General features: G+C 37.5%; 2 protein-coding genes across 13 annotated transcripts in view; one reads left to right on the forward strand and one right to left on the reverse strand.

Moving 5' to 3' along the window:
* Positions 1-309: 309 nt before the first annotated feature.
* Positions 310-16,918, reverse strand: ATP23 (ATP23 metallopeptidase and ATP synthase assembly factor homolog). 2 transcript variants are annotated; one of them, XM_032220664.1, is made up of 6 exons: positions 16,713-16,918; positions 15,075-15,120; positions 14,911-14,992; positions 6,330-6,467; positions 2,580-2,663; positions 310-892 (listed from the first exon to the last, which is right to left on the reverse strand). In XM_032220664.1, the coding sequence occupies exons 1-6, from the start codon at positions 16,903-16,905 to the stop codon at positions 689-691; spliced, it is 747 nt and encodes a 248-aa protein (XP_032076555.1). In that variant the 5' UTR covers positions 16,906-16,918; the 3' UTR covers positions 310-688. The 2 variants fall into 2 exon arrangements, with proteins under 2 accessions (XP_032076555.1, XP_032076556.1); XM_032220665.1 differs by lacking the exon at positions 14,911-14,992 and having other exon boundaries at positions 16,713-16,754.
* Positions 16,919-16,980: 62 nt separating this feature from the next.
* Positions 16,981-26,647, forward strand: part of RPAP3 (RNA polymerase II associated protein 3) — a 44,097-nt gene continuing 34,430 nt past the window's right edge. For 3 of the 11 annotated variants that reach the window (XM_032220662.1, XM_032220652.1, XM_032220663.1), the window contains exons 1-5: positions 16,981-17,070; positions 17,259-17,463; positions 18,367-18,519; positions 25,337-25,474; positions 26,418-26,531. In XM_032220662.1, the coding sequence (XP_032076553.1) occupies positions 18,367-18,519; positions 25,337-25,474; positions 26,418-26,531 (405 nt within the window). In that variant the 5' untranslated portion in view covers positions 16,981-17,070; positions 17,259-17,463. The other 8 variants (XM_032220653.1, XM_032220658.1, XM_032220660.1 and 5 more) reach the window with 8 other exon arrangements.

Consider the following 26,647-nt stretch of genomic DNA (forward strand, 5'->3'; position numbering starts at 1 on the left):
ATTATTGGAGGGTTCAGATTGGCTACAATTCAGTTTGGGATGTTGCTTCAATTTGGACAAAGAGATCAGTGTTTTTTAAAAAAAATCAAATAAATGTTACATTGATGTTTGAGTGAAACATCAATCAAACTAGGGCAGAATGAATAAAAATTCATGGCATTAGTCGTGGCACACTCTATTTGGGATGCGTGCTGCAAAACAAGAATGTTATGATTTGGTTTAAGAGTTTGTTTATATGTTGACTTACTATACAGCTCTGAGTTTGATGATATGTTAAATGACAAAATCACACTGTCCAACCACTTGGAATAAAGTGCGTACAATTAAATATGACCTTTATTCAAACAAGGATGAAAAAAATTGCAATACTAATTAAAAGATACATAGACATCTGAAAGCCAAAGTGAACAAAGCTCAATTCTGTGACAAGCTTCTTCCCTTTTATTCCTCTCAATGCAAAAGCAAATAAATAAAAGTTACTGATCTTGCAGTGATACGCTACTTTCTTAATTTGTCCTCCCTTGATGCCTATGTTCACAAACATCAGTTTTGCTTGTTGAAAAAAATATAATAACTCAATTGGGTAAATGAAACACAGAATGGAAATTAAACAAATTGGATATAGTCTCTCCAAGGACTTCAATTATCCTCTAATGTGGTAGATAGTCTGGATACAAACAGTTTTCATTTATAAATTTTGATAGTAACGGTGACGGTTTTGAAAACCTCTGTATGCATATTTTGCATCCAATTTGCTGTGAGGTACTCTGTCAAATGGCTCATGATCATTGAAGCAGGATTCAAAGACTTCATCTACTGTTTTCTCTGCTGTCTCTTTAGTGATATTTCTAACAGCCAACATGGAGCGAACAGCTTTCATCTTTACACAAGTCTGAAACAGGTGATAAAAAAGGCCAAGGTACATCTAATCAACTAAAGCTTTCATTAAACAAACAATTAGATTTATATAATATTAGGTAATATAACTATTATTACCTAAATAAATAGATAATAATTATAAGTTCTATGGATATCTTTCAATGTATTGCTATCTAACTCAAAAATCCCCCCCCACATTAAATGTATCAGTTGGAAGATATCATAGTGTACAATTCAACAGTTAATAAATAATTCATGAGGATACTTTATCAGCTGTGTCATTAAACAAACACCATAAGTATTTTTAATGTTTTTGCAGTAATTTTAGACCAATGAATAAATTCAGACTTTCATTATATCTAGGACTTCCATTACTTGAAATACAGATTACCTGATTATATGATTTTAAGAATAACAGTAAGTTTCAAAGGAATAGCCAGAAATAACTTAATATATTTATTACCTCATAAATGTTTATTACCTCATAAATGTATATCAAATAGTCCTGAATTATAGATTACTACCAAACAGCTATGAACAATTTTTTTATCCAATAAAATAAACAAGTAATTTTAAGTGTCTATGGAGATTCTCAGTCATTCAGGTTATGGTTGGCCCAAAAGTGCTTTTTCGAGAGGCAACTGGACTTTCTGTTTTTTCTTTGAAGATGTTTCGCTTCTTGGATGAGATGAGAAGCGAAACGTCTTCAAAGAAAAACCAGAAAGTCCAGTTGTCTCTTGAAAAAGCACCTTTAGGACAAGTAATCTTAGCCTTTCTAACCACAAAAATAATGTTCCATAATTTGGAATGTACATATCAACACTGAAAAATATAATTCAAGATTGGCTAAATTATGAAAGAATTGATCTGGCCACTAAACAGTAGATTTCTCATCCTTAATCCCTCTTCTTTAAAATAAAGGATGCATGAAAAGTATTGCTCTCACTTCCATAATGTTAAACAGGAATATATTAATAAATAAAACCCAAAATCATTGAAAGCTATCTTTTAATTGTATTATTGTATTTACATTTCCATATAATCACCATCATTCATTGCTTTATTAAATGCTTCACTAAATGCTGTCACAAAAATGCTTCACATTTTGTCTTTTCAACCAGGCCTTGATAATCCTTTCCATTTCCTCTACCTGTGCCACTTCAAAAAAAACAATTGAGCAAAATATGGAAGCATAAGAAGGAACTTTGGACTCAACGAGACAATGCTAAGCTTCACATCACATAAGTCACCCTAGACACAATTGTGAAGGTGAATTCACTATCTTATCCCAACTGTGGGGACCTGATGGAAGACCAAAATGTGAAGTTCTTTCATTCTTTAAGAAGCTTGTTCATCACTGAGAAATGTATTCAGAGAATGTGATTTTATGGGGAAATAAATTCAGGTAACAAAACAACTTATTTTTAGGATTATTTTTCTGTTCCATCTATTTTAACATCCCTATTTCAGTTAAAATTATGGAAATTGAGGCATTATTTTTAATTCCCCCCCTTCACATACATGCATACACACATAGCATAATGAGAAAAAACCCTGATTGTATCTTTTTCGTGTCTATTGACACTACATTCCTTTGTAATAAATTGTTGAAGTTTGCTAAGTCTCAAATTAGAGAAGAAACTACCTCAAATAAAGACATCAATCAAAATGTCTTATTTTACAGATTATTATTAACTTACCTGCTGATGCTGCTTCAGCCCAAACCTAAATCTCATCATCTCATTTATGAGAGAACAATCTCCACTGAGATTAGATGCCCGAATCTATAAAAGGTGCACAAATTGAGTAGAATATTTACAGAAAAGTTAGCATAGTATCCCATTTTAAAGCTTTTTGTCCAAATGGCTGCAAAACTGTCCTTCATTTCCAATTTGTTGTGTAATTGCTAAAAAGAGCTTCAACAATCAAATGATTAAGAATAAGTGAATTCTCTTGGTTGTTCATATAGCCATTCTCCAGGGATGCTATTAAAACATAATTGCTGGAAGACTATCACCTTGATCTCATTTTAGAAATATAGAACATGACCTTACTCATTCAACCAGGCAGTAGTTTTCAACCTCAGCAACTTGAAGATGTGTGGACTTCAATGCCAAGAATTCCCCAGTTGAGAAATACTGAGCAAGGTAGCAGCTAAGTCTCAAATTACAGAAGAAACTACCTCAAATAAGACATGAACCCTAGCTGAACTTGGTTGATGCCAGAAAACTAAAAAAGAGATGATTTTATTAATACTTGGTTGGGATAGACCAGGAAAACTCCAAGGCTGTAGGCTAGGCAAAATGTGTTTATAAGAAGCACCCCAAAACTGTACCAAACTATTCCCATACTACTGCCAATAAACGAGATGAACATATCCATGGAGACGATAGGAGTTGATATTCCGATTCAACAATGACTTTATTTTCTCCAACCTCTAAATAATACTACCCAAACTAGCTTAAATAGTACCTCTTAAGATCTGATGGACATCTATCTATCAGTAAACTCTGATTATCTCAGTAGGTGGCAGTACCTAATCTATTCTTTCTGAGTTTTGAAGCTATATAAGTGGGCTCTGCTTAGTTCTTGAATGAGACAACACTAGTACAAGAATTATATTAGAAAGAAAAGTTTTTAAAAATCTGAGGAGGCAATTGCAAATTATGACAGTGCTGGCTACATCCATGAAGTCATAAGGTACCAAGTTCAACCCAAAGGAGATATCAGTGGGAAAAGATAATATAACTGCCATAGATCAGGATTATTTTCCTTGTGTTTACAAACTGTAAAGCTCTTTCTAAATTGTGTGAGGCAGGATGCTTATTCCCTGGAACCAAGAAAAAAGGGGAAAGAACAATTGTTCTTCACCTTAAAGATAAATCGCTGGTTAAGATGTTTTCGATTGTTTGCAAAATCATTTATTGTTATACTACTGTATTTTTCAGAGTATAAGACGCACCAAGGTTTTGAAGAAGCAAATTTTTAAAAAAGTAGGTAGGTAGATAGAGGGATAGAGAGGGAGAGAGAGAGAAATACAGTAGGTAGGTAGGGAGAGAGTGAGTAGTTAGGTAGATAGGTAGATAAAGGGATAGAGAGAGAGAGAAATAGAGAGAGATCAAGTGTGTGTGTGTGTGTGTGTGTGTGTGTAGGTAGGTAGGTAGGTAGGTAGAGGGATAAAGAGAGAGAAATAGAAAGTGATAAAGAGAAAGAAATACAGTAGATAGGTAGGGCGAGAGAGAGTAGGTAGGTTGGTAGGTAGAGGGATAGAGAGAAATAGAGAGAGAGAAATAGAGAGAGAGAGAGAGAGAGAAAGAAATAGAGTAGATAGATAGGTGTTTCTGCTGGCACAGCACTTGATCAATGTAATTCTCATCAATCAGTTAAAGAGCTTTCCAAATGGGAAAAAAAGTTTTTGCACTCTGCAAACCTCCCAAAAACAGCCTGTTTTTCACGAAAACGGGCCTGTTTTTTGTCAAAAACATTGTGTGCATAGCCTTATGGAAGCTTATAGTGTGCTGCTGGGAGCAGGGGGACAAAAAACAGCCCATTTTTCGTTCATTTCTGCCCTCTCCAGCCCCAGGAGCTCTGTGAAAGCCTCCATAAGGCTATGCACGGCCATTTTGGTGAAGGGGCGGGGCTTCGGGAGGCAAAAATGCTGTATTCGGTGTATAAGACGCACCCAGATTTTCAGCCTTTTTTGAGGAAAAAGGGTGCGTCTTATATTCTGAAAAATACGGTAATTTAAATAACTTAGTGGAGATACCGTATATACTCGAGTATAGGCCGACCCGAATATAAGCCGAGGCACCTAATTTTACCACAAAAAAACTGGAAAAGTTATTGACTCGAGTATAAGCCTAGGGTGGGAAATGCAGCAGCTACCGGTAAATTTCAAAAATAAAAATAGATACCAATAATGTTTTTGAATATTTATTTCAAAGAAAAACAGTAAACTAGCGGTGTATTCAATGAAATACTTCACTCACCTCATGATGCTGATGTCCCGCTGTGATGATGATGTCCCGTGCAGCCGCGGGAGCGATGTCCCGCCTCCTATGACACACGGCACAGTGATTCCTATCATTGGATCACTGTACCAGAGGAGGTGGGACATCGCTATGTGGCTGCTTGCCATAACAAGGAGGAGGTGGGACATCGTTGCAGAGCGGCAGGAGGGGGAGGAAGGGGAATCGTAAGACAGCCCTGCATTACATTAGAACGTGAGGAGGGGGGATGGTGCGGTGCGCGCTGCGCGGCAAACTGACACAGAGGGAGGGGAAACTCACAGGGGCACTGGGCCATTCACGAGTGTCACCCAGCGGCATGGCCCCGCCCCTTTTTCTCCTCCATTTCGGGCAAATTTTTCACTGACTCGAGTATAAGCCGAGGCGGCTTTTTTCAGCCCAAAAAGTGGGCTGAAAAACTAGGCTTATACTCGAGTATATACAGTATTATAGATTGTTTTATGTGTTTGGTTTTAAACGCTTGCTTGCAGTGAGAGTTAGAGGAATACTGCTGTGGTCAAACAACGGCTTAAATCATTGTTTGAAAAATGCAAAACATGCTGCAGTTTCACAAGCTATTTCCCCGTGACATTTCTAGGCTGCTCTAGATGAAAGGATGGAGGGAATATGTTGCTATATCCACTGAAGATAAGAACACACTACTCATTTAAAAAACTATTCACATTACTATATTCCTCTCTTAACTCTCTCTATCCCACCCTCTTTACAAAGCCCTGGATCTGCTATAAGAGTACATAGACACAAACACATACTCACACATATATAGACTAAAAATTTGCTGCAAACAATCTTTCCCAGAAGTTCCCTGGGTATTTAGACCTGGCCCTCTTATCTCCTGCTTTAGAATAGCAGCTACTGCTATTATCTAATTTCCAGGATGTGCTTCCCTTATTATTGTCTTCCAGAATCCCAGCATACAAGAGAAATACGGTCCTCACAAGATCCATGTACTATTTTTCTATCAATAATCAAAAGGAACGAAAAATAAAATAATGTTTGAATAACGTTACAATCTATACATTACATTACAAAGTAATGTAACTAACGTTTAATTAAATTCTCTTTCTCCAGATTAGAGGGAGGGACTGGAAAATCTCCATGGGCAAATGGACAACAACCACATCTCACTTGTGGGTACAGACTGAGATACCTACAGTTTATGAATGTTTTTACACCTATCTACAAAACAGACTAATATTCACAACAGGAATTAAGCAAAGAAACATAAAATATGATAGTAGGATCACTTAATTCTACTAATTCATTCAGAAATATGTTTCACTTAAACCATCAGGATTTACTTTCTGGGTAAATAAGCATAAGACTTTACTGGAAGTGAAACTGTTGATATGAGGTTTATGCTATGTGTGTTTCTGATATCCTTATTAAAATATATTTATAAAATTAAGTTTTTCAACTTACCTCTGAACAGGCTAAGTGCTTTATATTGTTAAACCAATCCACATGAGCACGGCAGTGATCAAATGCATGGATAAGTTCATGTGAAACCACTCTGTTCATTTGAGATTGACTATGTATGTTGTTTTGGCAAAGTACAATCTGCAAACAAAGTTAACCCAAAATTTTAACAATGCATTTTATTTTTAGAGCTTTCACAGCTACTGTTACATACTGTTCTATACACATCATTATTCAACCATTCATTAGATGCCAGAGAACTTGAGGGAACTAGTTATCTGGTTTCCCCCTCTCTTTCCTTTTCTGGGCATGAGGAACCTCCCAGAGACTAAATATACATATTAAAATACAAACTAAAATTAAAAATCAGCTGATAGCATTACAATATCAGGAGGAAATCACCAGGCTGAGCCTGATGTATTATCAGTTTTGAGTCCCTTTGTGCCCATAAGAGATCTGAGTCCAACCCACCATGAATTCCATTTTTACCGCCAAATTGCTTTGACCACTAATGAAAAATAGTTGCTTTGTTATTGAGCTCTGGGGCTGTTCCTAATTTATTTGATTTCCTGCTATAGTTATTTAGAAATAGCACCATCTATTTCAATATAATGAAGCTAGCTTACAAAAAACTGAGGAAAAAAATGTATTGAGTATTTTAATCCAATAGAAAAAAAAAGTAGAGGGTTTAATACATGAATGAAATTCAACTGGTTCGGACTGGTTCACGCGAACCGGTAGAGATGATTTAAATCAGTTTGCCAAACCAGTAAAAATCACCCCTGGTTGCCCCGCCCATATCCGCCCAGTCGTCTCTCACCCCTTCCGGCCACTCGCTCACCCCTTCCAGCTGCTCACTCCACCCATCCATCCCTGCCCTATTTTTGTTGCCTTCACCATGCAGCCCAGCCAATCACCTTGCTCACTCAGCTCACCAAAGGTAAGGAATGCATGCCCCACACTCATCTTTTGCCTTGAGTCAGGCCCAGAGCTCAGAGACGTGCCATTCCCTGAGCCCCAGAGCCGGCTCCCGCTTTGACCAGGTCAGGAAATGTACCATTCCTGGGCTCTGGCCTTGCCCCAGAGGGCACCTGCTCGCCACCTGCCTCAACCAGGTCACAGAATGTGCCATTTCTCAGCTCTGGCCATGCTCTGGAGCCGCCACCCGCCCGCTCTCTCTTCACCAGATGACATGTCCCTCCCGCAGCTGTATGCCAGGGAAGGCAAGCCAGGGCTGAGCTGTCACCGCTGGGCTCCCTGCCAGCCTCCATCTCACCCCCCTTGTTGGGAGATGCTTGCAGCCGCCTCCTCTTTTTTTTTTTGGTGCAGCTGGACGCTTCTTGTGCCGAAAAAGAGACGGCGCCTGGGCAAGCTTCTTGCAGTGAATATTACTGGAGTCACTCTGCTTCTTGAACACGTTGCACCGCCAACCTGTTCCATGCGCCAGCTGCACATGTGCACACCGTTGCCTGCTGCTGCTTCTGCACCGGAGGGACTCCTCTGGGCAAGTCTGAGCGGAGCAGCACAGCAGGCAACAGGGTCCGTGTGTGTGACTGGCGCATTGAAAAGGGTGGTGGCAGTGCGTTCAAGAAGCTACTCTGGTAATTTTCACTGAAGAAGCCTGCCAACGGCCATCTCTTTTTCGGCACAAGATGCGTCCAGTCGCACTGAAAAAAAGAGGCTGCTGCTGCAAGCACCTTGTGACAAGTGGGGCGAGATAAGGGCTGGCGGGGAACCCAGTGGTGACGGTTCAGCCCTGGTTGCCTTCCCTTGCAGCCAGCCATGGCAAGAAAGTAAGTATGCATCGTGTGACGAAGAGAGAGAGGGATGCCTTTAACAGATTAGGCCAGGATTAGGCAGAATAGAAATGAAAATAATTTCTGGAGAGGAAGAGCCAACATTGCAACGAGACGACATGCAATCTCAATGTTCTGAGATCGCCACTGAAACTTTTGCCGCTGGGTGGTCCAAACGGACCTAAACCATCCTGCAGAGATTGTGAATGGGAAGAATACGTCCTGCTGATCTCAGGGACATCGCAAAGTCCCTGATCGATCTAGGAGAAGTTCTTCTAGCTGGCTTAGGCTGATGAAGTTTGGGCGGCTCCGAAATGGAAGGATATGGAAAGAGAAAGTGTTTTCAGCTGGTAAGGAATTTTTACCGTTTTAAAAAGAGACTGCTTACAAAACTTTAAATTTGAGAACAGAAGAAATAAGCAGCGGAATTAAGCTTTGAATGGTTTTGGACAGTGTGTTATCTTACCTTTTAAATGCTATTTTCATGGATGGAATTTATGTAAGCCTTTTGAAACGAATGGATTAAGTTTTCTTCTTCTATCTTTTTTTAAAATTATTTTTTGCAACCTATGGACTAAAATAATCCTTCTTCATTACTGCGTGTGTTTTTCCCTTTTTCTTCTCTATTTCATTCAAGAATTTGACCTTTTTTAAACTTGGAATATTAAAAAAATACAAAAGAAAATAAAGAAAATTGTAACAGAGGGAAAGACAACACTGCTTCTTGGAAGTTGGAGGTTTGTGTATTGGAAACAAAACACTTTTACTTTCATCACTGATTATTCTGGCTTGGCACTTCAAGGTCTCACTGTTTGTTTATAGAGAGTGATAAGAAGAAAAGCATACAGATGTTCCTTTGAAGTATATATTTTACCAGAGAAAAGTGAAAATGAGACCTTATTGTGAATTTATGCTTAATCTTGTAAAAACCTTCCAAGCCAGAGCTGCAGTGTTTGTCAGCTGAAGATAATGGCACAATTTCAACAGCAGAAAGAAATTTTAAGTTTGCAAACGATATTGTTAGAAATTCAGAAATTATCAAACACATTTGAGAGGACGGAGAAGAAGTTGGAAAATCTCGAGCATCTAACAGCAAAATATGACGAAGAAGTTGGAGATGTTTATCAAGTGGAAAAAGTGGAGGTTAGAGTCCTAAAAACCGAAGAGAAAAATGACCATAAAGAAATCAAATCCGCTGGGAAGAAGGCGGGGCTTAGCAGTGAGAAGACGGAGTTTCAGGCTATTCCTGAAATTCCCCTATTCCGAAGGAATTTTGGACGGGTCGTCGGACCCTAGCTGTCCCGAAGAGACAGTGAAAGGTGAGGGGAGATCCAGTGACCTCAGAGACGTTCGCAAGTCTCTGGGGGGCTTGGAATTAACCCCTCCTGCCAACTCCTTCTGGATTAGCTGTATGCTAACCGAAACTGCAGGTTGCCCCTAAGAATGGTGGAAGTGGATTCAACTGGTAAGCTGATTTTATTACTCAAAGAGAGACGGTCCGCACTAAAATTTAAACTAATTGAAACCAAAGAACAGAAGAATCCAGCGGCGAATTGTTTTTTCTTTAATGGATTTATGGCCGGTGGTTACCCTATTTCTTAAATGCTTCAAAGAATTCTTCAACATTCCCCCCTGACTCTTTCTAAATGGGTTGTAAAACTAATCTACTACAAATTGGCTTTTTACGATCTGACACTTTTATTGCTTGGCTGTGTTGGTCTAAGATCAGATAAGATCGCACAGCTCCCAGCGTGTTTTTACTTGCAAATATTTTAGAGCCTCTAACTGCGTCACAACATGGCGTCGATTTATACTTCCAAAGGCTTGTTTCAAATATTTTTTTCTGCATTTCAAAAGTTGTTTGATTCATATGAAAGATTAAAAAAAATTGGATTATTTGACATTAAAATATGAAGAAAAAGTGAGAATGTTGAATGTTTGAATGTTCCTGAAATACAAATGAAGAATGTGAGAAATGACGTCTGGTTTATCTCGGAGGAAGAAAGAAATGCAATGCTGGAAAGAGGGGCAGCTATACAGAAGATTCATCTTAAGAGACAGAGCGCAGGAGGAATGAGAAGTATTAAAGAATCTACACTTTATGAAATATCATTGGCAGATTTTTTAATTCCACCCTTGAGAATTAAAGTCAATCTGAAAAGTTTAACAAGCCTGGGACAACATTATTATCTCATCAGAGACATCCTGAGCAAAAAGGTGCAAAGATATCCCTGTTTGGACTTGCTTATAAAAACATTTGGTAAATCTATTCAACGAATGGCAATAGGATTGAGAAGGTTTTGTTATTGGAGAGACATAGGCTGATAGATGGAAGAATACAATTTAAAATTAGCTAAATCTAATTACTTTTATTTGTAATAGATATAGCTGAATAATAATTGATATTGATAGTAATGTATATAATGTGGAGTTGATATGATGAATAATAATTGGATATGAGAAGGGAAGGTTAGAAATATTTTTGGACCATATACAAAGGTTATTAATCACAATAATTGTCACTATTAAAAAAATAAAATAAAATATATATAGTTAAATGTTAACTAATAGGGGGAAAATGTTACGATATACTATATAATTACTTAAAGAAGGAAGAATGATAATACACTACATTGCATGGAAGATGGAATTCTTGGTCTTAAATATTATGGATGTTCAGCTAATACAGGATATGAGGATTTGATGTTAATAGAGGATTTTACAAATAAGTAAATGAAATGTCAGCATGTGGTTATGGATTAAATCCTTGGCATAGTTAAGGTTGAAGGATGTTTAAATAACTGTAGTCAACTAAAAGTGGAGGTATAATGATGTCAATATGGTAAACATTTGAGTTAAGATATTTGAATTAATATGAATTAATGGAAGAGATGCACCAAAACATGTTGTAACCAGCTGATATACTTTTTTATAATATATACCTGTGTTCTTTTTTTTTTTTTTTTGGTTTTTTTTTCTTTCTTCCCTGCCTTGCCTTTTGTTCTTTTTGTCTTTTTTCTTTTTTTTTTTTCTTTTCCCACTGGTGTGGGCATGTATTGTTTAAGATTATTATTATTATTAATATTTTTAAATAATAATTACAGTCAAATGAAAATGGATATATGATGATGGTGATATGTATGAATATTTGAGTTAAAATGCTCGAGTTAACATGAGTTATGTTTGTTGACTGTGGAGGAGATGCACGAAAGTTTATTTGTGATCGACTGATACACTTTCTATAGCATGTAAAGAAAGATGTTGTACTTGTTTTAAATTAAAAATTAAAAAAACTTTTAATAATAATAAAAAAAAAAATCAAATCCGCTGATATCTATGGTGATTGGTTTGTGTCCGGAAATGGAAAGAGTGGAATGGAAAGAAGAATTAAATGGAGGGGAACTCTACCCTAGATGGCAAGATACAGAAGAACAAAAAACAAAAGAATTTATGGATTTAAAGAGAGAAATTTTATTAGTAACATCGTTGATAACACCACTGACAATTAAAGATAAGCTGATCAAGGAAACAGAAGAAGGGCATCGAAATTACAATTTATAAGCAATGAGTTGCAAAGAGGAGTCCATACAAATCTGATTAAGGAGATGATTAGAGGACTGATACCACAAATGGCAGAAGACATGAGATTGTTTTGCTACTGGAAAGATACAGGTTGATACATGAAAATGTATAATGTAAAACTAGTTAAACTTAGTGAAATTTAGTGACAATAGATATAGTTAAAATAAATAATTGATAATGATAATAATGTATACACATGTATTGCTATGATAAGTAATAATTGGATATGAATATTGAATGGTACCTATGAAAAGAAGATTATAATTTTTTTGGTTATATATAAAGGTTAATAAAAAAGAATTAAATTAAATTTAGTTCAGTTTTGATTATTAGGGGGAAAATGTTATGATAAAGGATACAGTCAAATAAAGAAGGGATAATGACAACATATATGTATGACATAAGGAAATTGGATGTAAATTGTGATTTGGGAAGGAGGATTAGAAATTTTTGTTACTAAATATTATGGATGTTTAGCCAGAATAGGCCATAAGGATTCAGTGCTATTGGAGGATATTAGAAATAGCAAATGAAATGCCAGTATGTGGTTATGTTTTAAATCTTGGTATATTTTATGATGAAGGACGTTTAAACAATTAGTCAAATTAAAATGGAGATATGATGGTGATATGTATAAATATCTGAGTTAAAATACTTGAGTTAATATGAATTATGGTTGATGACTGTGGAAGAGATGCACAGAAAGTCTTTTGTAACCAACTGATACACTTTCTACAGTATGTAAAGAAGGAGGATTTTTTGTGTTTTGTTTTGAAAATTAAAAATAAATAAAAAAATAATTAAAAAAAGAACTGAAAAAAAATTCCTACCAAGTTCTGTGGGCATGGCTTGATGGAAGGATCCATGTGACTGAGTGGGTGTGGGCATGAGTGATGTCGAGCTGGTCACACCCACTCAGTCACAGAACCCCTCCACCAAGCCACACCCACAGAACCAGCAGGGAAAAATTTTGAATTTCACCACTGGGTTAATAGAGCTGGGATTCAAAATATTTTACTACTGGTTCTATGGGCATGGCTTGCTTGGTGGGCGTGGCTTGATGGGCATGGCCAACTCAATGTGCCTCATGTCAAGGGCTCTTCCCCTCCCAGCCATTCCTTGTCACACCCAGCCTCAATATATATATAGTTCTGTAAAAATGTTGTTCATCTTTTTTCAACTTAATTATGTACATAATATGAAAGTAGATGTACTTTCATGGACCACTGAAAGGAGAAAATGGCTCGCATGCTTTGCCCAAGAGTGTGATAGGCAATAGGCTTTTATGGGGCTGTCAGAAAGAGGGGGGAAGCAATGTATTTTCCAAAGCACCACAAGGCAAAACAAGAAGCAATGGATGGAAACTGAACAAAGAGAGAAGCAACCTAAAATTAAGGAGAAACTTCCTAACAGTGAGAACAATAAACCAGTGGAATTGCTTGTCTCCAGAAGTTTTGGGTGCTCAATCACTGGAAGTTTTTAAGAAAAAACTGGACGGGCCTTTTCTCTGAAATAGTATAGGATTCTCCTCACCCACCCACCCAAGGTCTCTTCTAAGTGTTATTCTGTTATTCTGACACCTTTTCCAGAACCTCTACTCAGATTTTGGCATCCTCAATTTTCCTGCCTGAGCAGGGGGTTGGACTAGAACTCCAAAGTCCCTTTCAACTATGTTATTCCTGAGCTAAATAGCTAAGGATTAAAGAACTGCCTCTAGCCATTCATTTTAATAAGATTTTTAGAAACCTGCAGTTGAAAGTTCTTCATGTCTCTTTACCCTGAAGATCCAATTTCATTTGGAATTTAATCCCAAACTGATTGCGCTTTTAGCATTTCTCTTGATACTTCTCCAAAATGCACTCCCAAGAAGCCACATCTCCATCTCTCTCTCTCTCTCTCTCACACACACACACACAGACTCTCTCTCTGTCTCTTACATGCACACACATCTGGTCTGGGCATATAGCTCTTCATGACGGAGTCCTTCCCAGGGAGCAAAGCATGGCTTGGATGAACTGATCTGGCGAGCTCCAGAGCAGCAGCGGCGGCGGCATAAGGAAGAAAGTAAGCAGCGACGGCAGTGCTCTGGGAGGGTGGGAGGATGTTCTGGAGCTGCCCATGCACACCGCAGCGGAGCAGCAGTTTGGACCCAGTGGCAGGGAAAGAAGAAAGAAAGCAAGTGGCAGTGGTAGAAGTGCTCCAGGAGGGCGGGCAGATGTCCCTGGGCTGCTGCACACACACCGCAGCAGAGCAGCAGTCTCAGCCCAAGAGGTGGCAGCAGAAGGAAGAAAGTGAGCGGTGGCAGCCATCTCCAGGAGGGTGGGCGGATATTCCCCTGGCCCAGAGATGGAGCATCTCCCTTCATGGGCTGAATGTGTGACCTGACCTTGAAAGGCAAGCAAGCATGGGGGACTGCTGGGAAGGTCGTGTGGAAGGCAGGCAAGCATGGCAGGGCCGCAGGGAAGGGAGTAGACTGCTAGCTTCTTTCCCCGTGGCTGGACGGCCCCAACATGCTTGCCTGCCTTCTATGTTGACTTTCTGGCGGTCCCTGTGGCCAGGCCTGCTTGCCTGCCTTCGCAAGCTACTCGTGGGGATGCCAGGAAAGTCACGTGGAAGGCAGGCAAGCATATCAGGGCCAGCCATAGGGAAGGGAGTAGGGAAGGCCTTCGCAAGCGGGCCTGGTGACAGGGACTGCTGGGAAGACCATGTGGAAGGCAGGGAAGTATGGCAGGGCCACGGGGAAGGGAGTAGGGGAGGAAGGCTGGGATGATGGGGATGGAAGGAGCAGTTAGCTAGGCTGTGACTCACAGGCTTACCTGGCAGACAGCTCAGGGCCACTCAGTTGAGGCGCAGCGCTTCAGGCAAACAAGCTGCAGAGAGGAGCCAAACAAGTGGGGTGAGCGAGCATCGGGTGGATGGGGCGAGCGGTGAGTGGGCAGGGCGAGCGAGTGACGACTGGATGGGGGGACAGCCAGAAGTTGCTATAGGTTCAGCGACCCAGGCCAAATTTCCCCTAACAGTTCGCATGAACCAATATGAACCAGCTGAATACCACCTCTGGTTTAATAGCAAAATATTAAGTTGAGATTGACAAAAATTCTAAACTTTGCTATTTAACACTGACTACATAACTATTTTTTAAAGTTATTTTGTTAGCAGAGCATAAAAAGGTGCAAACATTAGGCAGAAAAAAAGTAGTAGTTTACCTGTGATACTGAAGAATCAAATCCTCCACCAACATGTTTATCACAATTTTCACATGAAATGTGTCGAGTATTGGTAACAGCACTAAAACAATTGAAGAGTCACACATATAACAAATATAATACAGAACATTTATATAATAATAATTGGAAATAAATTATCTCACCAGCCAGAATTCTTCATAGCTTCAAGTAGCAATTTAGCTTGTGGACCTAGAATAAACATTGGCAAAAAAAACCTCATTTCTAAACAAATCTGTTGTTCAGGAAAAAAAAATGCAGAACTCATCTCTAAATTACCACAGAAAGTGTTTACAATATCATTAAACTTATGAAACATCATACATCCAAAAACCATTTATAGATATCATAATCAAAACACAAAGATGATTGATTGCAAGAAATACTACTGGCAAAATCTTAAGTGTTTACTTAAATATCAAATCTCATTAATTAAAGGGAGTTTAATAATGTTCAAGTGTGCATATGACTTCCACAGCCAAAGAGCATAGGAACTAATGCTCTTGCAAATTGCAAATGAATATTCTGCTTTGATAAAAACTTTGAAAAAAATAATCTTTTAATATAGGACGCCAAGATAGATGGTCCAACACCTAGATTCTACTATAATACCACGATACCAGAGCATCCACTTTTCTGATTGTGACATCCTCCATGCAGGGAAAGAAGGAAAACAACACATTCCAAAGGTGCTCTTTCAAAAGTCAGCTGGATTTTCTTGGGTTTTTCCCCTCCCTTTGAACATGTTTCGTTTCTCATCCAAGAAGCTTCTTCAGAATGTATTGTATTTTATTTTTCTTTATGTGTACTGAGAGCATATGCACCAAAGAGAAATTCCCTGTGTGTCCAATCATACTTGGCCAATAAAGAATTCAATTCTAACTGAAGTCCAGTTGCCTTTTGAAGAAGTACCTTTGGGACAATCATGACCTGGATGATTGAGAATCTCTATAGTCAAGGAAATCAATAGGTCTTTTTTTTGTTTTTTTGTTGGCACGTTTCATTTAATGAGCATGACAATTCAGTTAATGACTGAAAGAGAAGTGAAGATGTAAGCTCATCACAGTCATATGATTTTCCATTTAGTGACCATGACGCTTATTGACTGAGTTGCAGATCCCAATAGTGGTTACTAATCAAGAATTAAATACTCCAATGATATTTTATTTTTGCTCTCTCCTGGGCCAGATCTCCTCTGCATTAACAATGACCACAGTTGGAGAGGAACAAGCATTCTCTTTGTTGTTAGTTGGTAGGTTTAACCTTCTAAGTCACTTCGGGAAGATTTACAATGTGGAAATACAAATACAAATAATATTATACAACTATAATAAATAATATCAAAACCACATACTACAATTCTGCATTATCAACTTCCATTTTTGAACTCTGCAAGATCTCATGGTTGAATTACATACTCTAAAATTTTGGATCTTTCCACCTTTTCCCATTTTTTTCCGCCCCCGTTTTGCCTTTTGAAGAATTCTGTCAAATGAGAAAATGTGTGTAGGTGCATACATATTTCTATAACTGTACAGATATAGTTTCATAGCATTTGGGTGGATCACTATACTGGTGTTACTTTAGATGGGGCAATATATTTTCAAGGTCAGAATTACAATTTACCACGCAGTAAACTTTAAGGAAATATGCTAAGGCTCATTTGTTTGAGGAGAGCGCACACTAAATACCTAGAGCTATTTCTCTGAGGCAGAAGTCGGTACCTCATCCTTTCTCATTAGAAAAATGCATTCTCACGAACAGGGAGCAGAGGGAGGACTTACTGTCTAAGGCAACCTTCAGCATCGACTGACACCTATACTGGGAACCAAACAAGGTGGAGATTATTTTTCCCTTCAACGCGGGCTTCTTCCCCTGGCCAAGAGTTCGCTCGGGAAACCGACTGTAGCCGAAGTCCTCCTCCTGCTCTTCGCCACAGCCGCGACTCTCCGGTTGCGAAGTCTGCTCAGATGTCATCGTTCATACAAGCACGGGCAACGGAGCAAACGGAGACGTCTGTTCACATGGCCTCCCAGGCCACCGTAACCGTCCCTCGAATCCAGGCAAAGGCCATCTTCCGCTGAAACCATAGAGGTTCGCTATGCGTGTTTCCTGCTGCCTGTCTGGGGCGATTCATCGTAGGTAAGCTAAAGTGAGATGGGGTCCATATGAAGCGGGGTAGTGGAAGCGTGGCAGTCATGCGCATTCTGCCTAGGGAGAAGTAAACCACACGACACTCGTGCACCAAAACGCGCGTGCGGAGAGGTGGGCGAGGAGAGCTGTCGACGCTCTTTCTCATTTTCTCTTTCTACCTTCTACTTGGACTATAGAAGTTGGAAGTCTTTTCTGCTAGAGCGGCTTTCACGGCGACGCACCTCCCTTCGCTTGGCGCACTGGGTGTTGTGTAAAAGGAGAGCGAGACGGGCTTCGGAGCAGCAGAAGAGCGAGAGGAGTTTGCAGTCGCAGAGGTTGGGGCCGCTCCGCTACTGTTGCCAGGCAGGCCTGGGAGGAGAAAAGTAAAGAAAGCTCATAGAGGTTGGGTTAATGGCTTGTTTCTTGGGTGCTTATGAAAAACTGGGAACATGGAGCTTTGTTTGCCTTTCCGGCGCAGTTGGAGAAATTAGCTCCTTCCTTCTTTTTGGAGTGTGACGTTTAGCATTCACAGGCCGCACACAGGAGGATTCTTTTGCACTGTGGGAATACTGTAATGCATCAGGGTTGCTTCCCCACTTCGTTCGCTCCCCCTCCCCCGCGGCCCTTCATACCCACCATACATAGATATCTTTTTTTAACGTGTCCTTTAAACAATGGGAAGTCCCGCCAAAATGATGGGCTTTTATGAGGCTACAAAATATGAATATGTACAGAAATAAGGCATGCTTATATCAATCTGACTTGTATATAAAAGTAAGTTGCACCCATGATTTGTTCTAATGATTTCTCATTTGAGTGAAAAATTAAAAAGATTAGTTCTATATCAGTTTTTTAAAAAGTTCAAGAGTGCTTACATGGGCAGAATTCGTGCTTCTGGTTTGATTCCCTTAAGTGGCTGAACTGGAAACCTGATTAGCTATGGTAGTACAGTTGTCAGAGGAACTTTGACTAGGCCCAGTTGGTTGGCAGGACATCACTTTCTAGTACCAGGGTTCTTCATAAAATGCTAAGATATTCGCTTAGAGCAGATTTAATTTATCCAAAAGGGAAATGCAATGTGGTGGCTGTCCTTCAAAGAGGCTTTGAACCTGGATGATTTCAGTGCTTGTGTTATTTTACACCTAGTATTGTAATAATCACAGGTAAGCTGATTTTTCCACAGCAAGTACATGTAATTTGCATAATGCTATGCCAAAAAAGATGTTTATTTTTCTATTTCTTTAAGGTAAAATTTGTTTGTGATTCTTACAGATCTTTCTGTTTTCCAATGCATTCTTTCATCAGATGAGTTCACCAAATAAAGCAATTGAGTTACAGTTGCAAATACGACAAAATGCTGAGGAACTTCAAGATTTTGTGAAAGATTTGGAATCATGGGAGAAGGATATTAAAGAAAAAGATCATGATCTAAGGCATCAGAGTGGCACTGCCGAAAAAGTAAGACACCTTGAAATACAGTCTGTTAACTAGATCATCTAATTACAAATAGAATTACAAATAAATCACCTATATAGTTAACTTAAGGTCAATTATATTGCTTCTGTGCCAGAGACCTAGGAGTAATGGACAGATGGACTTTCTTGCTGTAGGTCTAAATAGAACATCAAAATAAAAATGTATTCCTTTTAAAATGCTTTAGAAATTGCTACAATTCTTCCTCACTGTTCTACAGTGAAGAAAATCAAACAATACTTGGGAGGGTGGAATGGGATATCTTAAATTCAAATGTTTGTCTCCACAAATCTTTTAGCTAGTGTAAACTATTTCAATCTGTCACTGTTAAAATCATGTGAGAAGCAAAACCTTTTCTGTTAGGACAGATTGTTAGTGTTCAACTCGAGGAAGTGGAATTGCCCTTGTTTGGAAGAAATATTTAGGTGCAGTTCCAAGCCGGGAATAAAATGGAGGCTAATTGGAAAGAAAAGTTCTCCTTATTGATGAAGCAGAACCACCAACTCTGTGTGATTCTGGGACTCCTGACAAAATGGAGTTTAGAGTGTGGGTTTTATACCTTCTGGATTCCTATGGGGTCATTTAGAGGTGATGGCTGGCTCTATAGGCAAATGGAGAAATGCAAATTATTGTGTTGCTTATCTGAAGTTTCTGCCTGACCCAGTCTTTCTGAATTGATTACCAAATCTGCATTTCTATAAGCTGGCCTCTTCAATTTCTGCTTGGGGCAGGGAAACCAGCTGGTTTCTTCTTCCCTTAAGATATTTTTCCATTTCTCCTTTAGGGGAAATATTCTATTCTGCCTTTTTAATATCCCCCCAAATATTTCATTCTTCCAAGGGCTGTGTGTGTGTGTTCCCAACCCTGTTAGTTAGAATTAAAATGAATGAGCTGGAAGAGATCTTCGAGGTTTTCTGCTCAAGCAGGAGAACCTATACTATTTCAGATAAGTGACTGTCTAGACTCTTCTTAAAAACATCCAGTGATGGGACTTCTGGGGTGGAGTCAAGCCCGCGCGGAGCAGAAGAACAGGGCTCTGTTCTTTCTGCCCGATCCGTGCCAGGAGGCTTGCAAAGGCAGAGCTGAGTCTCGGAGGGACCAGTGACAGAGAGGAGAAGCTCGGAGGAAAATAGGGAGAGGGGTGATCCCCTGTTATAGTAGGAGAAACCTCTCAAATCTGGCACGGGAGAGACTGGCCTTTATGGCCAGATCTGGAGGTGTGACAGCCCTTTAAATGGAGAAGGAAGTGAGAAGAAGGAAACAGCTGAAAGTATTGGTGGAGTTCGAGGAATTGGAATGAAGTACTGGTGTGACTCTCAGGAAGCATGAACCTATAGCTTGGAGGGTGAATGAGTCTCCAAGGCGGGGAAAAAAGGTGGCACTTTAGCGGTGGGAGCAGAGCCTTGAGAAGACAGAATTAATATTCAGAGAAGGAATGGAGGAAATGTACTGTGGCTTGAGCTTGCTGGAGAATTACCATAGGAAGAAGGAACCCGAGCTGAGATTGTGATTAGACTGGGACTAAACATTGCGAATTGCAGGAAAGGAAAGAACCAACTATAAGAAGCTTCTGCTTGGGAAGAAGACAATGGAGATTTAATCTGGCAGGGGAAGTGAGAGAACTGTGATAATGACTGCTAAATAGATAGAAGGCAATATCCTTGACATTAAGGGAAGAGAAGCTGATGCAACAGTAAGAACAAGGAAAAAGAACTTCTAAGTGTCTGGAAATCTGTGCAATCTAAGTAACCTGATACAATTATATAAAATTCTGTATAAATATTATTTACTGTATAGCTGTTCATTTAAAACTAGACTTGGAACTTTATATAGAATACCTTAAAGACCTTTATATTTTATACTGTCTGACATATATATTCTCATAGATACTTATAGATGATACCCAGTGGACATATGTGTATGTGAAGGCAAACTTATATAGACCTATATAGTATATTTATATATATTTATATAGTACATTTATATATCATAAATATTTTTTATAATGTAATCAATTTAATAATCAAGTAAAAAAACATTGTATATATTTATTTATATTTATATTTTTACAAGTAGACTTAAGGTATTAAACCTGTGATATAAGTATTATCTTATAAGAATTACTCATGGTAAATGCAATATCTATAACTTTTATATTCCTTATAATTAACAATGTTAAAATTAGTATCACAGTTTATGAGTAGTCAGAACTGTTAGACCATCATTAGATTATTATTAGATTATTAATTGTATTGATCAATTGTATAAATAGGGTATTGATTGTATTATAATATAGGGTGTTCTATATTGTGGTCACTAATAATAGTTAGTGAAGCAGGTAGAAGGATTTTGAGGAAGTGAGGTAGAGGCAAAAAAAAAGATAGATAAAGGGGAAAAAACGGGGATATATGGTACTGTGGAAAAACTTTTTAAAAAATATTAAAATGACAAGTACAACCACCACAGTTACCAAAATTGGGGCGGGGGGGACATCCCCATCAGGACCACATTCAGTGGAAAGCATGCTAGGAGGTGAGAAATCAGGCTCCACTATAAATCTACAGACCGTGCAATGAACCCTAATATCAATTCAGGAGACAATGATGAAGATGCAGGAGGTAATGACAAAAAGTCTTGAAGAACTTAAGAGTGATATGGGAAGGTAAAAGGAGAGATACGCAAACTAGATGATAAAATTGGTACAATGCAGGAAAAGATAGCACAAAATAAACAAAAAATAAAATAGTGGAAACGAGAATGAGACAAACTGAAAAGAAATTAGATAAAACAGAAAGTAAAATAACGGTGGTAAACAAAGAAATGGAAGATGCCATTATAAGTTTAGAGATGGAGAGATCAATGTTTTATCTTAGATTCCAAAATATAGTGGAAACTAAGGAGGAAGATCTTCCAGAATTAATGGCCGAACTCCTGGCTGAACTTCTGCAAAAAAAGCAAGCAGGAAGTGGAAAACGACTTGGACGAAGTGTATAGGGTCTACACAAACTATGCACGCAGACACAAACTTCCAAAAGAGATACATGCAAGATTTACAAGAAAAAAGATAAGAGATGAAGTCTACAGCAAAACAAGAGAAGAACCTCTGGTCTATAACGAAAAAGAAATCATAATACTAAAGCAGATACCAAAATGGCTAAGGGAACAGAGAAGAAACTACCATTTCCTATCGACCCAACTGCTCAAATACAGAGTGATGTTTAGATGGCTTATCTGTGAAGGGATGCTAATAACCTGGCAGCGAAAAAAAAATCAGTATTGACTTGCTGGAAAAGGCAAAGGAATTTTATGATCACTACAAATAAGACAAATAATAAGACAAATAAGATAGCATAGAGGAAGCAGAGAATAAGAGACAGGAAGAACAGACGTCAGAGGAAAAACTTACAGAGCAGGATATAAGGGACCGAAGGGAAACAACGACAGGACAAGAACAGAAACCAAGACAAGAACAAGGAAAGGACCAAAACCAACATACAAATAAGATGGAAGACGAAATAAAGATGATATCCTTGAATATCAATGGTATCAACTCACCGGCCGAGCGAAAACAAACATTAACAAGACTCAAAAGTCAGAATATGGATATTATCTGCCTACAGGAGGTTCATATCAAAGAAAAATATGGTAATATTCTAGAATGCCCCAAATTAGAAAAGCTGCATCTGGCATTAGCACAAAATAAGAGAGGGATTGCTGTATACATAAAAGATTGGTTAAATTCGAGAAAAATATTTAGTGATAAAGAAGGTAGATTTTCAATGACGGAAATAAATAAAAAAAATTCTGCTGGTGACAATTTATGCTCCAAATATAAACCCCCAAAAATTCTATAATAAATTACACAAAATAATTGAATCAGATTGAGAAAATGTCTGTATAATAGGAGATTTCAATGTGGCGACAGACAACAAAATAGATTATAGGAATACAAAGAAGAATAAAAAGAAAAGATGACAACTACCAAGTACCTTCTTTGAAATGGTGCAAGAATTAAATTTAAGGGATGCATGGAGACAGATAAATCCAAAGAAAAGACAGTACACCTTCTTTTCCCATCAGCACAATTCGTGGTTGCAAATAGCTATGGCATGGATGAACCCAGAATTGATCAATAACATAGAAGATATGGAGATTTTGCCAAATACATGGGCAGACTACAATCCACTAATGGTAAAATAGAAATGTCAGAAGTAAAAATTAAGATATACACTAAATCAGAAAATTGTAGAAGAAAAATCATATATACAAATGATGGATAAGAAATTAGATATTTTCTTCAAGGAAAACAATAAAGGCCAAGCAACACTACAAAACCTATGGGATACCACAAAAGCCTATGTGCGGGGTATAACAATAGCATATGCAGCAAGGAGAAATAAGGAAAAAAGGAAACAGCAAACATTATTACAGGAGAAGCTTAAAGAGTTAGAGACCGTGTTGCAGAAAGAACCACAAAATACTAAAATCAAAGAAGAGAGAGATTTGGTGAAACAAAATTAATCTAACATTTCAAGAATAAATGATACGTAATATAAAAATGGCGAAACAAAACTATTTCAAAACAGCAAATAAACCTGGTAGATGGCTGGCTCACAAATTGAAGAAAGAAAAAACCAAAAAGCTAATACAGTAACTACAAGACAAACATCGGAATTTGTTCCATAAAACAGAAGAAAAAAAAAGTATAATCCAAAGCTTTTTTCAAACTCTATATAGTCAGGAAAACATCTCAGAAAAAGAACTCCAAAATTATTTGCAAGAGAGAAACCTACCAAGTATTTCAGAGGAGGCAAGAGAAATGCTAAATGAGAAAATAACTAACAGAGATGGAGGCAATAAAAAAAACAAAAACAATAAATCACCAGGACCAGATGAGATTCCTGCAGAGATATATAAAAAATTTCAAGAAACTTTTGAGGAAATCATGAAGTATTAGAACAAGCAAAAATGCCAAGTTCATGGACTGAGGCATTTATAACCTTAATTCCAAAAGAAGAAACAGACAATCAATTGATCCAAAACTATAGGCCAAACTCACTGCTAAATGTTGACTATAAAATATTTATGATGATTATTGTGGAAAGACTTAAAAAAAATATTAAATAAAATTATTCATTCGGGTCAAAACAGATTCCTACCCAAAAGACAATTAAGAAATAATACAAGAATTGTAATGAACGTATTAGAATACTATGAAGCACATCCAGAGAAACAATTAGCATTAGTATTGGTAGACGCGCAAAAAGCTTTTGATAATTTAAATTGGGAGTTTCTTATTACACAATTAGCTATTATGAAATTTGGAGAAAAATTTATTAGAATGATTAAGGCAATATATTCAAACCGGATAGCTAAAATAATGGTGAATGGAGATCTAACAGAAAAAGTCACTATAAATAAAGAGGTCAGACAAGGATGCCCACTATCTCCTCTTCTATTTATCCTCTCATTGGAGGTTTTACTAACATGGATTAGGAAAAAAGAGGAAATAAAAGAGTTAAAAATTTAAAAGAAAGAATACAAAACACAGTCATTCGCGAATGATGTAGTTTTTATAATAGAAGACCCCCTTGAAACAGGGAAAATATTAATTCAAAAAGTAGAGGAATTTGGTAAAGTTGCAGGCTTAAAAATAAATAAAAATAAAACAAAGATAATTACTAAAAATCTTACACAAAGGCAAAATGAGGAATTAAAGAGAGTATTGGAAATGCAAATAGTTAAAAAGGTGAAATATCTTGGAATCTGGGTAACGGCTATATGTTCTACTGTAAAATAAGATAATTATTCAAAATTACTACAACAAATACAAAAGGACTTGGAAAATTGGGCTAAATTACAATTATCATTGATTGAAAGAATTGCGACCATAAAAATGAATATCCTACCAAAAAAAAATTCTATTCCAAACTGTACCAGTAAAATTAGGGAAAAACTTTTTTGTGGAACTAAATAACATAATTTTAAAATTTATTTGGCTGGGGAAAAAAGCTAGGATAAAATTAAAATTACTGCAAGACTCTAGAATCAAAGGAGGATTTGGCCTCCCAGATTGGGAACTTTACTACCAGGCAGCAGTGGTAACATGTCTCAAAGAATGGATAGTACTCCAAAATAAAAGAATATTGACAATAGATGGCCATGATTTACAGCTGAGCTGGCATACTTTTATCTGGGAGGGAAAGAGTAAAGTCCATAAATATTTCCAGAGGCATCTGGTAAGAAGTAACTTCTACACAAAAAATCCAAGATAGATATCAACCAGGGAAGCAATTATCTACCCCAATGTAATAGATTTGAACACAATAGTGACATATAAGGAGTTATTGTATGGGCAAGGAAAACTTAAAACAAATCAGGAGTTAAAATTACAGGGAATTGAATTAGTCATGCCGGCCACATGACCACGGAGACATCTTCAGACAGCGCTGGCTCTTCAGCTTTGAAACGGAGATGAGCATTGCCCCCCCTAGAGTCGGGAACAACTAGCACATATGTGTGAGGGGAACCTTTACCTTAATACTTCACGTGATCTTGATGCTATACCAGTTTATTCAAGTTCTATTTTGTATTAAATAATTGGTTTCGGATTTTCTGTTGAAATGTTTTTATGGTTTTCCCCTTAGACAGCCATTTTCTAGTGGCTAATGTTTTGGATCCTTGTCTTATAGATAAAGCTAACATTGATTTTACACTGCTGCATTCCTATTTTGTAAATGGATGTCATATATTAATTGTCAAAAGCTTTCTGAAAGTATACTGCTATATTTTCTGTTATTAGGTTTTACCCCCAATTCGGAATGAAGCTTACAAAAAAAAAAAGAGCAAAGTTAAAACAGTCTCAAAACAAACAAGTGAGGAAAACAAAAAGAACAAGATAAAATCTTATGATTATGAGGCTTGGGCAAAGCTGGATGTGGTATGAGAATATTTTTTATTAAATATGTTTATCAAAATGTTAGGCAAGATTTTGTGACATTTATATACACAACTATAAATTACTAGTTTTTATGTTGTAAATAATGTTGGTAACAGTACTAACGATACCAGTCTTGTGTTGTAGTACTCGCTTAAAACTGGTATCCAAAATTTTAAAAAATGCTTATTTTATAAAAAAAAGTATAGTTGACAATGTTGTGTAGCATGCATTAATTTTGTTGTAATGCTTAAACACTTTAAAGTTGGGGGGTTGATTTTATTTATTTATCTATCGCACATAACCTTAATGCTTTCATGAAAAGACATTATATAAATATGATAATAATATTACATACACATACACTCTTACACTTTTAATGTAAAAAATGCCAGACGTAGGAAGAAGATGATTATTTACACTTCTAGAAATTATGAAGAAATTTGTTTCCTTTATTAGATAGGAGTTTGATGGAATAGTTGGAAATAGTTGGAAAGGCTATGATTCTGCCATTAATAAAAATATTTCTATATAGTATTGGTATTATTATTAAATTTGTATGCTGCCTTTCCCACTATCAAGCGACTTTATAGACCAGTGGTAGTCAACCTGGTCCCTACCACCCATAGTGGGCATTCCAGCTTTCATGGTGGGCGGTAGAGGTTTGCTGTAACCCTGCTTTATAAATTTAATAAAGTAAAGTTACTTTCCTACTTTATAAATCACCATTACTGTGGAACCGGTGGGCGGTTAGAAAATTTTACTACTAACAAGATACAAAAGTGGTCGGTAGGTATAAAAAGGTTGACTACCCCGTTATAGACTTTATATATCTGCAGGGTTCTCTTTATGTATCGTATATTTACTCAGATTGCTTCCTTGCTGCATTATATACTCATTCTTTAAATTTGTTTTGCCTTCATAAGATTTACATTTGTCTTTTCAGGATAAGATACTTGAAGAATTTGATAAGGAAGATACCACTCATGACTCAGTGTCAGATTCTGAGGAAGATGGAATTCGCATTGATACAGAAAAAGCTCTTACTGAGAAAGAAAAGGTTATTTGTCATGTTTTAGTAGACCCACATTTTTTCTTCTAATGCCTCACTTAAGGAACAGGATAAATTAACCTATATAAAAACTTGTATTCTCAAACTCTAGTTGAGAAGGATTT

The sequence above is a fragment of the Thamnophis elegans genome, chromosome 7, assembly GCF_009769535.1.
Source record: "Thamnophis elegans isolate rThaEle1 chromosome 7, rThaEle1.pri, whole genome shotgun sequence".
NCBI lineage: Eukaryota > Metazoa > Chordata > Lepidosauria > Squamata > Colubridae > Thamnophis > Thamnophis elegans.

Bases quoted from the DNA above. Each gene is read 5' to 3' on its own strand.
- ATP23 (XM_032220664.1), bottom strand. From the start codon at position 16,905: ATGACATCTGAGCAGACTTCGCAACCGGAGAGTCGCGGCTGTGGCGAA. The intron at 2,664-6,329 runs GTAAGTTGAAAA...CACCTTTTATAG, and splicing joins AGCACTTAGCCTGTTCAGAG to ATTCGGGCATCTAATCTCAG. The intron at 893-2,579 runs GTAAGTTAATAA...CACCTGTTTCAG, and splicing joins GGCTGAAGCAGCATCAGCAG to ACTTGTGTAAAGATGAAAGC.